Here is a 13,621-nt window from a genome sequence, read left to right on the forward strand (position 1 = left end):
GGGGCGTCAGCATCAGTTTTAGCATCTGTGTAAGAGTTTCTCTCGGCATCTGCGGCTCACTGGTGAACATGGACACATGGTGACCATGCCATGTAGGACATGTTGATTTTAACACACAATGTGGCCTTGAATACAGACTATCCGTGTACAAGCTAGCAAGACGGGTTTGTTTATGTGTTGGAAATCAGTATCTGTGTCGTCGTGTCTGTATGTCTGGGTCTGAGTGTGTGTGTGTGTGTGTGTGTGTGTGTGTGTGTGTGTGTGTGTGTGTGTGTGTGTGTGTGTGTGTGTGTGTGTGTGTGTGTGTGTGTGTGTGTGTGTGTGTGTGTGTGTGTGTGTGTGTGTGTGTGTGTGTGTGTGTACATAGTACAGTGTGCCTGTTTGCATTTAGGAGCACCACATGGGAGATGCAAAACATTTGTGGAATGTGGTCGGCAGCTTTGCGAGCCCCTTGGTCTAGAATGTGTAAACTGTTGGGAAGTTAAGTCCAGCGTTATCCTCTGCCTTGTGGATCCACAGCACAAAGAGACCCATGCTAAGCTAAAACATACATGATAGGATTTCTGTTTACATTTTGGGGTCTTAACACTGTAAACGCAAGCTGCATGAACTGCAGTTTCCCTTGCAGAAAAAAAAAAGGATAGATAAATAAATACGATGAATGCATTTAAGTGTGAGAACATACACACACTCCAAGGCAAACAGACGCAGAGCGGTGGGATTTGTTCTTCAATCGCGATAAACCACATCTAATAGATCCACAGAGCTCGCTCATCGGAGAGAGAGCTCTGTGCTCTCACCTCAGACCATTCACCGGTCTTCCACTGTGGACAGAGGAACTCGTTGCAGGGCTGGACATTCAGCTTGTCCCTCTGGTTACACTTGCTTTCATCGGTCCCACACGAAGCCCCTCGATGCCGGGTGCCCCCCCCGCAGGTCTTAGTGCACTGGAAAACACATGAAGAGGATTGATGGTGTACCCTCATGTATGCAGTGTATAGTACCATCGTCAGTTCGCAGTCACTGCATAGGTGCTCACTCTTATTCAAGCTCATACAAACACACACAAACACAATAATGAATAAGGTTGAACATTATACCCGTATAATAATATTGATTATGAATGGGGAATTGTCAAAGCAGGCTTGACAGCACAGACACACAGACACAGACACAGACACACACACACACACACATGCCCTCACACACACACGCCCTCACACACACACACACACACACACACACACACACACACACACACACACACACACACACACACACACACACACACACACACACACACACACACACACACACACACACACACACACACACACACACACCCCCCCCCTCACCTCGGACCAGGACGAGTACTCCCAGCCCCCCGGGCTACAGTCCCCGAGACAACCCTCCTTGTCCCCTGGCCTGTGCTGGTTGCTGCAGTAGCGGTCGTCCACCTTCTGGCTTTTGGCGTCGCTGCGGCTGATCTTGACACAGTGGATCTCCAGGGTGCGGTAGCCCACGCCACACTGCGCCGTGCACTCGCTCTTACGGGCCACTTCCCATCTGTGCGCAGCGTCACAAAAAGGCGAGGGGATGGGGAAAACATCACTCTGATTATTTGAACATGTGGCGTCAGGGCGCTAAGCGAGGACGGATGGAGAGAGAAGAGGGATGATAAAGGGGCCGAGGTGTTGAACGATGGACAGGGTTGTCAGGAGAACCTAGTTGTTCAACAGAGGAACAAAGAGACACGACGAGAGTGCAATTCAACACAGACGACCCCTTGATGGAGAACTGCTCCCGGCAACAGATGAAGGGTTTCAGGGAGAGAGAGAGAGAGAGAGAGAGAGAGAGAGAGAGAGAGAGCGAGAGAGGGAGGCTGACTGACCTGAGTTCGCACTCTGTGTTGCAGTGCTCGGTGATCACTGCAGGCCTGGCTGTACCGTCACACCTCTGCTCCGACACCACCACCCTGTCGGACTCTCGGCTGCATCCTATCTTCCGCTTGCGCTCCCCTAAGAACACACATGGACATGGGTATGAATGTTACGATTTGTGTTGTCCTTATGGTTTGTTACCCAATTACTGAGAACTGACCAACCCCCAAAAGTGAACAGTTTTTAATTCAGTTTTTTTACGTACAAAAAGTTGAAACATGTTTGATGAAAGAATTCCTGGGTTGATGCGTCAGTATTCAGAGTATTTGTATGGCCCGCTGAGTGGTTCCTTGCTCTATGAGTACCGGTACTTCATGTCCTCAAGATTTTCAGCTCAGTGCTGTGTGTGTCTCAGTGCCTCAACACTGGCTGGAGAAACTCAACGTAAATCAGACGGCAACCAGATTAATTGTGTGTGTGTGTGTGTGTGTGTGTGTGTGTGTGTGTGTGTGTGTGTGTGTGTGTGTGTGTGTGTGTGTGTGTGTGTGTGTGTGTGTGTGTGTGTGTGTGGGGGTCAATAAGCCTGGTCAGGCACAGAAAGAATTCAGAGTCGAGGCAGACCAAAGTTCCAGAGATATAACACCTAATAGGTTTTGCAGTTTGCCTGCAAGCTAGACACAAGTACATTCACCCACCTACTCAAACATCTTCAGCCAAGAAGATGAGGTAGAAAAAAAAAAAGGAGCAGACCCAGGTCTGTTCTCCTATGAACTATCAAGCGTTTCATTTTTGGATGCGATTCCAAAGCCAAAAAAAGAAAAAGAAAAATCACAGACCTGTTGAGTTTAGTCAGCAAACCACACGCTGTCTGCCCTATGTCTTGTCCTTTCTCACGTCTGCTCTCTCTCCCTTCACATCTCATATTTTCTTCCACTGCTCCTTCATAACATTAGCGCAGAGCCCAGCACCACCACCCCACCACCACCACCACCACCACCACCACCACCACCACCACCACATGGCCCAACAGCACCATCACCACCACCACCACCACCACCACCACACGGCCCACCACCACCACCACCACCACCACCACATGGCCCAACAGCACCATCACCACCACCACCACCACCACCACCACACGGCCCACCACCACCACCACCACCACCACCACATGGCCCAACAGCACCATCACCACCACCACCACCACCACCACCACATGGCCCAACAGCACCATCTCACGGCCCACCACCACCACCACCACCACCACCAGCACACACCCCCACCAACACCATCACCACCACCATCACCACCACCACCACCACCCCCCCCACCACCACCACAAGGCCCAACAGCACCATCACCACCACCACCACCACCACCACCACACGGCCCACCACCACCACCACCACATGGCCCAACAACACCATCACACAGCCCAACAGCACCACCACCACCACCAGCACACACCCCCACCAACACCATCACCACCACCACCACCACCCCCACCACCACCCCCACCACCACCACCACCAGCACACACCCCCACCAACACCATCACCACCCCCACCACCACCCCCACCCCCATTACCACCACCACAAGGCCCAACAGCACCATCACACGGCCCACCACCACCACCACCACCACCACCACCCCCCCCACCACCACCCCAGTCCAACCCGCTCACCTTGGCACAGGCGGCTGCAGTCCTGCCATGGTCCGTAGGCGTCCCAGAAGAACTGCTGCGGTTTGTCCTCGATGGGGATGTTAAAGGAGAACCTCACATCTGGGTTGTAAAGGTTTCCCACCGACAGCACCTGGAGGGAGGGGGGGGAGAGGGGGGCGGCGGGGGTAGTACACTGTGAACCGTGTAATAAAACACTGTATAAGTCAAGGAGATGGAGTTATTCCACGCTGGCCTGCGGCGCTGCGATGGACGGCGGTGAAATAGCACTGGGTTCCTGTATTAAACAACCTGTTAAGAGGGCTAGCCGTCAAAGATCCACAGACATACACACACACACACACACACACACACACACACACACACACACACACACACACACACACACACACACACACACACACACACACACACACACACACACACACACACACACACACACACACATAATGGGAAAAGCAAACGTTCCTGAAATCCAAACATCTCAAGCGACACTTGCTCCTCTTAGCTACAGGCCGCAGTGGAGCAGCGCTGCATTGCCTAACTAGGGAGTCCTGAAGCAGGGCCTGTTTGTTTACCTGAACAATGATGTCCTCCTCGATGCGTTCAGTGCAGTTGATCCTCTCCACGACGTGGTCCGAGCCGCTGTATTCGATGACCACGTTGCCCACTTTGATTTCCCTTTTGAACATGCTCACCACAAACTCCCCGTTGAGCAGGTATTCTGACCGGCTGTTTGAGATGGCTGAGGCAGAGAAGACAGAGACAGTTAGCAAGAGAAGGTCCACTGTGGTCCAACTGTGCTCAAAGAAGTTTAATGCTCAGCTATGACAATTAGCACAGGCTAGTCATCGCAAAAAAAACTAAAAGAAAGTATTTGGTCATGATAAGATTGAACAATTGAAATATGTGGAATATTTCCCGTTATCTTTTGGGTCAAAGCTATATTTAACCTCAGATAAAATAGATGCGGGAAAACAGCACAGTGTTGCCAATTTTTATCGGAGCACAGCAGGACAAATAGCTCAGGTTGTCATTACCAGGAAGGCCTACAGTAGTCTACATATCTGCATAATTAGTGCAAGGACAATAATCCTCAGATTTCCGGATCAGCCCCATCCAGGGGCCTACAGTGCTGCTCGACAGTCAGCAGCAGAGCCGGTCGTCCTAACAGGATTACCTCGCTCGTTTCCTGCTTCTTTCACTTTCCTCACCATTTCACACATTACATTAAGGCATCCACAGAGAGCACTAAAGCCCCTTTCCTCGCAAAAAGCAGAGCATGCTCAAGGCCTCGGATGAATGCTTGTACAGACACTCGCACAGAGAAGAAGGACGCCAGATGAATGACCATAACAATAACAGGCAGAAGCAAATGCTTTGGGACACGCTGTGAGAAACACACATGCACACACACACACACACACACACACACACACACACACACACACACACACACACACACACACACACACACACACACACACACACACACACACACACACACACACACACACATACGGTGTTGCACACATGCATGCACATACACAAACACACAGGTTTACACATATATAAATATGCAAATGAAAACAGGCACTCACACAAACACACACGCAGAAACAGACACAGACAAAGACACAGAGAGACAGACACACAAACACACACACATACATAATTCAAGGAACATCAATCAGCCTTTTTAGGTCTGTGTGATACATCTTGCACTCACAGATACCATAGAGCGAGGAATCCAGATGGTAGATATACAAACCTACACATTGACCCACATGTATGCAAACACACTTGAGTGCAGGGCCAAAGGAAACCCACAAACCAAGTGATTGAAGGATACCCAGAGGTTCATCCGTCTATCAGTGAGTTCTGGCTCAATGCCTGCTTAGCCCGCTACCTACGTCTCACATTCAGATTCACATGACGTCTACAAATTGGGCTAAATGTTACCATCCAGGCAGACTAACAGACTCCAACAATGCAAACTCATGTGGAGAAAAAGCTATGCTTAGTTGCCGATGTCCTCAACAAACAACAAGCATTATTTATCTGACCTTTTCCGGTGAAACCTTAAGAAGTAAGATGATACGATAAAGCCACAGCTGTTTGCAACTTACCAAGGTAGTTGTCATCTTCTGGTTTCCCTGAGTAACTGTGTTGACGCACGTCTATGTTCGTCGCGCCGCTTGGAATTCGCACCACCTCATTGTATCCTGCAAATGGCGAGCACATGGCGCACACCTTGATAAAGTCAAAACAAAAGAGACTCCTCGCCACAGGAAGCAATAACACTGTCTCATTTTACATTTGTAGAAGACCAGAGCAGATAAAGGAGTCATAATAAGGGAGGTCGAAGGGACTTAGGTAGGGAATAAACTTGTGCTTTGTACTCCCCCCTCGAACATCACACATTTCGCAATAACAGGAGTGTTTTGTTGTGCTTACACCACAAGCACCAACGATGATCAGATATTAGTCACCTTCATCTATAACGTCATGAATTCTTTATCAATTTAATGTGGTGTGTTTGACCGTTGGCGTCCTAGTTATTGAAAGACATTGCACAGCCTTGGATAGTGTTTCACCAATCAGGATCGAGAATATATGGTACGAGACTGTGCGGCGCTAGTTTGAGGCCGAACAAGGACAAATCAACCCACCGTAGCGGACAATGTTGAAGGTGCCTGCAATGGTTTTGCAAGAGGAGTTGTCGCCTCCGCACACGCCACATTTGTCCCTCCTGGCTTTGGAATTGAGTACGTGGTCACAGCCTGCTTGCTGCAGGGACACATGGGAAGGAAATTTGAGACTCTTTCCAAATACTGTGTGTGAGGGTGAGTTGTACAGCATAATCCCCGGTCTGTCCATAGCAATTATTTTTAAAACCAGGTTGAAATAGTGCAGAAACTTAGTTAAAAACATAAGTTAGAATATCTGTCTCACAAGAAAACATTGAGCAAGACAGATATTTAGCACATTGGTCAGCATCCATAGGCATTTCCTCTACAGCTCATGAACGAGGGCCTCTGGCATGCTTACCCTGCACAGGCCTTGGACGCAGATGTCATTGGTGTCTGGTCCGCACGGCGTGCCGTCTGTGACCCGGTCCCTGAGCTGGTAGTAGGCCGTGCTGCCGGACACCCTGCAGAACAGCTTACACCTGTCCTTCATCAGAACTGACCGGGGGGGGCGACAGAGAGACAGAGACCTGCTGTTTTAACGTCGTCAGCCACTGACATTGTCAACGCTGAAGCTGTGACCCCCGAACACGATGCCTTGTTCGGGGGGTCGATAGAAAACGGTGGTGCTTACTGCCGCTGTACTTGGGCACCCAGCGGACGTTTGGAGGTAGGCCGTTGATGTTGAAGTGCCGGCCGTCGAAGGAGGCGCACTGCTCCTCCCTGAAGTCCTTCTTCTGCTTGGAGCACGGCTCCGAGTTGCAGGAGCGGAACTTCATCCTGCGGCCCACGCAGTACTGCCCCCCGCTCCTTGGCCTGGGGGGGAGGGGGGCACCATGATAAACGACCGTCCAGCCAGCCGCCAGTCCTCACGCATTCACCCACGCAAACATGTGTCTTATGGGTCACGGTGCGTGGCTCGTGGGCTAGGCTGGGGGGGGGGGGGGCTAGGTTAGGCCAGGGCTATATATGGCATAGCTGCAGTGCAGTGGGATAGCTAGCGGCATCGCCTGGGTCGTTCTCCTTCAGCATCCCCTCTAAACCCATGATGAAAGGTATCTCAGCGAAGAGGCACGGTCTCAATGTTTTCCCAGAAAAAGGGAAGAAAAACAACCGCAAAAGCTTCAACACATCAGCGTGTGCATCCCCCCCCGAAAAGGGCTTGGCGAACGCCGGCTATGGAAGGAATTCCCTTGAAGACGGCTGATCCACGGTACATTGACTAAAAGGCGACTGGGACCACGGAGACATGTTAAGGTTTTGTGTTGCGTGACTACAAAGACGAGGGCAAACGTAAACCACTTACACGGGTCGGTTGCACTCGCGGGCGGCGATCTTGATGCCCCCGCCGCAGGTCCGAGAGCAGGTGCCGAAGGGGCTCCATACGCCCCACGCCCCGTCAATGGCCGCCGCGTCGTGCTCCTTCACGATGCACAGGCCGTGCTTACATTGCTGCGCGGCGGACACAAGGAGAACACAACAACGATGAATGATACTACATTGAGGGGATGGCGTCATCGGAAAGATGAGCGGAATGGGGTTCTGGCAATGAGTCAATGAGCTGGAGGGATTAAAATAGGGTCAGATGGGTGTAAATGTGGGAAGAGGAGAGAGAGAGAGAGAGAGAGAGAGAGAGAGAGAGAGAGAGAGAGAGAGAGAGAGAGAGAGAGAGAGAGAGAGAGAGAGAGAGAGAGAGAGAGAGAGAGAGAGAGAGAGAGAGAGAGAGAGAGAGACCACATGTAACCTAAGGTTTGGAATTGGCAACACATCTATCTCATTCCCCCCTCGCATTGCCCTTTGATGTTAATCTGGGAGAAATTATACAGTGCAGCAAATGGAAAAAGAGGAAACCAAAAAAAAGGGGGGAAAAATAGAACAGTTCACTGCTGTGGCTGTCTGGCGGCAGGACTCAGGGAGAAACAACGTCACCCAGATGGACATGAAATAGAACATCTCGGTTTATTGCGGGGATAATGTTACAGCACTCGACAAACACATACATGGCACGGTGTTTAGTGCGGCGGGGTCAGGCGTTAGAGAGGGGACCAGTGACTGGTGTAGCCACTCATAGAAACATATAGTATGTCTTGGGATCTCAGGAGTTAAGCTAGGGCATGGTTCTTTCATGTCCCCCTGGTCTTAGTGGCAGGAAGTGAGGGGTTTGTACAGGAGGTGCTAATTAAAAGCTACGCTAAAGCTAGCTTTAAGTCACCAAGAGGGAAATCTCCATTAGTCACAACTTCCACCTCCACCTAGGTATGCTTAGTTCCTGATTACCATGCAGAGCCCTAAGGACAAGCAAAACTTCCCTTCACCACATGGCTCAAACCAACCTGGATGCCATCATTGTACAAAGCTTTCACGAGTGTCACTCCTGATATTCCTTATTTTTCATGGCTTTGTATAGAAATTCCCTGTCAATCGTTTTGGGGTCATTGTTAATCTACTTGATGGGAGAGGAAAATAGGAAATCTTCCCTTGTTCATGGAAAAACAATACCGTGGACCTTTGCAGGTTGGAAGGACGGGAAGCCAATCACAGCGGAGGGTTCCCCGGTGAACGCTTTCACACACTCCAACACGCGCCTCCTGTCATTCCATCTTTTCTGTCTATTGCCAACGAGACGCCAAGGTGCTCCTGGTTCCTATACATCTGTCTTTGTGTTTCCATGGCACTTGCCTTTCCAGGGGAGCACTCTGTCCCGTCCGCCCAGGGCATGTGCTGCGTACGACAGCCCCTCTGCGGCCCCTCTGGACTCATGCACCACAGCCTGCGACACTGGATCTGTGGTGAGGGATGGATATGAGAGCCAAAACAGATTTAGAGGTAGACAGTGGTGTGGGTTTGAAGGCTGTCTGCACGGTTAAGCAGTGGGAAAACTCCAGTCATTCCCAATTGCTTGGCTGCTGGACCACATTCTGACCAAATCAGTTCGGCCAATAAAGTTTAGCCAGGACCAAAGTGGACAATTAGGGTTTATCTTGGGCTTTTTTCTTTATTGATTTGTTTAGGCCAAGATAATCCCAGAACGAATAGCTGCTAAATCTTCTAAATCTTCTTAATAACGAATAAATGTGACCAATTTGAGATGCTCGGAGGTTCACCCCTGCTTCATGCAGGTCCAACATGCGTGAGAAGACTGAGTTTACATTCAGTCATCGTGTATACGCATTGTTCACTTACCATATAAGGGCACACCTGTGTCCCAGGCCCAAAAATCAGTTCACACTGTTTATTGACGTTGTATATGCGCCCCGGCAGTTGCTGGGAGAGGCTGTATGGCCGAGAGACTGGCTCATCCAGCAAACACTCACCATACCCGGTGCTGTTAAGGAAAACAATACAAATACAAATGACCTTTTGATGAATGAACATTTTTGAAAAATGAAGTATGCTTCAAGTGGGGTACTTAATGTATAATCTGGCGCCTTATTGTAGAGCCAGAGTCTCCTTTAACGTAAATATAATCAATCACCTGTACTGTACTGCATAGGTTATCGCAAAAACATGCTGCATTATGGGTAGTGTGTGTTATGAACATAGCGGCTTCAAGAAATAGAAAGAACATGTCATGTATGCTTTTACGTCTATATACACATATATATCAATTCAAGTCATACTGTTATAACAGTATATATAACGGCAATTAGCATATAAAAAATGGCAATTACGCAATGAAATTGATCCTTCTACTTTGTCAGGTCATATTTGAGCGAGAATATTCCTTAATCTCTCTTAATAAGCAAGCAACACAGGGAGATTAACGGGGTAATCCCCTTGCACGTACGCAACAACAGAGCTTTTTAAAACAGCAGTGCAACTTACTCAAGGAACTCTGTGATGTACTTCCTGCTACACTTGGACCACATCCAGGGGTTGGTGTTGTAGTTTAGGGTGGGGGCCATCACGTGCTGCTGGATCTTCACTCCATCCTCTTTACACTTGTTGCTGTCATCATGGGGCATGTTAAACCTGACGGCAGTCAACAAAATGATTGGTTTAAAACATGTGGCCATAAAAGATATAACCTTACAATGTTTGTCATGCCATCAAGAATATCTGATCCATGATCAAAAGCTATGAATCCAAATGGGAAAAACACAACGGATTAATTAAAGAGGCTGGGGATTTTGCCAGATACTACACATTCCCTGTAAAAGCTGTAATGTGTTGTAGATGATTTAAAGGTTTATGGCAGAGCGTTTCATTGTGTGAGAAGTTTGAATCCAACAAAGACATCCTCTGGAAATTTGTGTTTTAATTACGGTACTTTTCGTTTACCCAGGAACCGATGCAGAACAACCAAAGCTTAGTATTATACGAATGTGGTTACTTGGATATTGGCTTGTAAAGGGATACCCATTTAAGGCTGTATTAAACTGTGTGCTGCATTCTTACTGCCAAGCAGGGGAAATCAGAGAATCAGGAAATCTATTTCAACTGTGAACATTTTTAAAAAGAGAGGCGATGATTTTCCTTATTGTTGCTAGCTAAAGCACTAAGAGAATACAGATAAAGAAACTACTGCAGTTACATAATTAGCATACTCAGAAAAGTTTTAACTCACAAAAAAAGTTTTTTAGCACACGCAAATGTGTGTTTGCTGCCATATCCTAAATTTCCTTCCCTGGTCATAAAACCCCAAACTGCAAAATGATTCAAATCCCTATGTGTACAATACCTACATATCAAGAAAAGGGTATTGGTAAAATAATATTTTCATCAAAACAATAATAAAAAGTAAGAAAACAACTTAACCATCAAAATGAACATAACAGATATGAGAGAAAGATAAAGTTGGTTAGAACTTTGCAGCAGCCAAACAGGTCCACTACAACCAGGGTTCTAAATGACAGCCTGCCACCAGCCAATGGCGGGTCGATTTGAAAACTTATAATACAATTCAGGGTTACATATTTAAACAGCTGCTATGCTGGTAGAGTTTCCCACTCAGGCAGGTATAAAGTAATAACAGTTAATGTTGGACCCTGGGCCCACCCCTGCTGACTAAGGGAAGCGTCCCTCTGGTGCTAGCCGGCTCCCCCAGCCGACAGGTACCGTACAGCACCAAGCCCCGCGGCTAAGCTAAGTTCTCCGCAACGTCGTCGCCTGTTGACGCGGATGTGGAATTTGACAATCCCACCACTTGTATGCCTGGGGGTTTGGAAAGAGCATTTGCGGGAGATGAGGAGGGCTGTTATGGTCGGTAACAGTCTCCAGCGTTGCGAGCTAACCCCCGGGCTCCAGCTGACACAGGGACAATGCTGACCTTACTGAGGGCCAACTGACCCCGCATGGGGCGCCGGCCTTTTTTTGCTTTTTTAATTTTTGCAAGTCCTGCGATTACAACTTCACAGGATCTTAAGCTCATCCTTGACTCTTCTTGTTCACCCCAACATTTGAAATGCAACGACAAATAAAGTTTTGAAAAATCTCAGATTAACAACATAGCCTGACAAAAACAATACATCCACACTCCATTTTTTACCCAAATACAGACATCTTTCCCTGTAATCTGAATTAATAATAATAATCAACTAATAATAATAATAATAATAATAAATAAATTATGTTTCATTTATTTGATAGGGACGATGCAATTTAACGGATGTGCTACATCGAGTAATAGCTAATGCTTATTTTAAAATCTCTGTTTTGGCTTTTTGGGGAATGTGTAGTGTAATTTAAATATAAAGTTTGCAGTATCATGAAACAACTGAATGTATTAAGTTTGATGCAAATGGTAACATGAAGTGTCCTGGATCTCTATAAAGTGTTGGGGGTACTTACACGTGGCCAAGCTCATGGGCGATGGTGAAGGCAGTGCTGAGTCCGTTGTCCTCACTGATGCTGCAGCTCCTGTACGGATCACACACAGTACCCAGCTCTGCAAGGCCTGGAGAGCAGCAGTCGTCACTTCATTAGTGTATATTTACTATCGGTATCATCCAGTGTGTCCAGTGTTCATGGGAGTTATATTCTTCTCCACATTGAATATTCATTGGAAACATTGGCTAACTCCGCCTCTTGCTGTTCTTGGTTTCTAGCCCAGGCTCGGTGCTGTCTCCCTCGATCAATTCTGCTATAACATAGGACTGCTTGATCTGAAATGGACCCTGTTTTAATTTTAGATATTTTAGATACACTTACCCAGAGTGTCACACTTATCCCTGGCTCTGCAGATGTCTTGTCTACAGTAAGGACAGTAAGATATCCGTTATTGACCTGAATAAACCTATAAAATCGTTACAACCAAAACATGCTCATTTTACACAACCCTTGTGGTGTCAAGGAAGTTATACAGCTGACATATCTTAGTTCTCCAAGCTTTCCTTCTCCAAATCTGTTTGACAGTTCAAAACAAGGCTTTTCTCTGGGATCTCTTGGGCTGTTCTCATGCCGTGTACCTGGTGATGAGGATGGCTGTGTCGTGGTGTGAATGGTGGCTGTCATCCACAATGTTCTGACTCTGCTGCCAAATGCAGAAGTTTTTCAACGTGGTCTGTGCGTTAAAAGAGATGACTGGACCGTCCTAGTAGACGGATCGTGAGGAATGAGAGAAGAGGATGACGAGAATGAATGAGTTAATGACCAACCTGTAGCACTGTGTTCCTTTTTGAACCAAACAAAGTATTTAAGTGAGTAATCCTACCAATTCGTTGTTTAATATGACCAGCTTCACGATCACAATGTTGATCAGATTTCCAATGCTGGGGTCTTTGTAGATGGAGGACACCTTTTAACGACGGGCAGACCAGAGGAACACGGGTTATGGACACAGCAGTGGGCAGCTTGACGGCACATAACAATCCACGACAGACCTGTGACCAGCTCTGGGCAGGTAACAGTGGACTTGGATGGATTGTAGTGAGGAGACGATAAGGACCTGAGCCCCCCTGTGGAGGAACCAGCTTTTTCTCGCCAGGACCCCGACTATAGGTCATCCCGGCCCCCCCACCCCCGGGCCTCAGGCGCCCGTGGGAGAAGCCATTCTTTGAAGTGGTCGAGGACTATGCGCTCTATGTGACATACCACAGCTTATTTTTTTTACATTCATCAAAGCTGTCAGACGGGCTATGCCTCCAGCTACCCTCCCACCCCCCTCTGCTTAGCGTTTGAAAGTGGTGTTTACCCCTGCCCTGGGCTGCCCTTTCGCCTCCATCCAGCCCCCTACAAGACTGACTGACGGGCAAACAGCAGGAGCAGCACAGACGTGTACATGTAATACATGAGAGTAATCGCAACAACATACCACACACACACACACACACACACACACACACACACACACACACACACACACACACACACACACACACACACACACACACACACACACACACACACACACACACACACACATACA

The 13,621-nt window shown here is 48.0% G+C and overlaps 1 protein-coding gene across 1 annotated transcript in view; it reads right to left on the minus strand.

Moving 5' to 3' along the window:
* Positions 1-13,621, minus strand: part of adamts9 (ADAM metallopeptidase with thrombospondin type 1 motif, 9) — a 51,225-nt gene that overhangs the window by 32,657 nt on the left and 4,947 nt on the right. The window contains exons 5-21 of the mRNA XM_056605614.1: positions 12,908-12,991; positions 12,663-12,787; positions 12,406-12,446; positions 12,046-12,151; positions 10,081-10,227; positions 9,439-9,580; positions 8,935-9,039; positions 7,562-7,707; positions 6,890-7,071; positions 6,617-6,753; positions 6,238-6,355; positions 5,695-5,790; positions 4,144-4,310; positions 3,569-3,698; positions 1,892-2,018; positions 1,356-1,566; positions 801-947 (exon numbers count right to left, since the gene is read on the minus strand). Coding sequence (XP_056461589.1) covers positions 801-947; positions 1,356-1,566; positions 1,892-2,018; positions 3,569-3,698; positions 4,144-4,310; positions 5,695-5,790; positions 6,238-6,355; positions 6,617-6,753; positions 6,890-7,071; positions 7,562-7,707; positions 8,935-9,039; positions 9,439-9,580; positions 10,081-10,227; positions 12,046-12,151; positions 12,406-12,446; positions 12,663-12,787; positions 12,908-12,991 — 2,211 coding nt within the window. The remainder of the gene's footprint in view (positions 1-800; positions 948-1,355; positions 1,567-1,891; positions 2,019-3,568; positions 3,699-4,143; positions 4,311-5,694; positions 5,791-6,237; positions 6,356-6,616; positions 6,754-6,889; positions 7,072-7,561; positions 7,708-8,934; positions 9,040-9,438; positions 9,581-10,080; positions 10,228-12,045; positions 12,152-12,405; positions 12,447-12,662; positions 12,788-12,907; positions 12,992-13,621) is intronic.

This window comes from Gadus chalcogrammus, chromosome 13 (genome assembly GCF_026213295.1).
Source record: "Gadus chalcogrammus isolate NIFS_2021 chromosome 13, NIFS_Gcha_1.0, whole genome shotgun sequence".
Taxonomy (NCBI): domain Eukaryota; kingdom Metazoa; phylum Chordata; class Actinopteri; order Gadiformes; family Gadidae; genus Gadus; species Gadus chalcogrammus.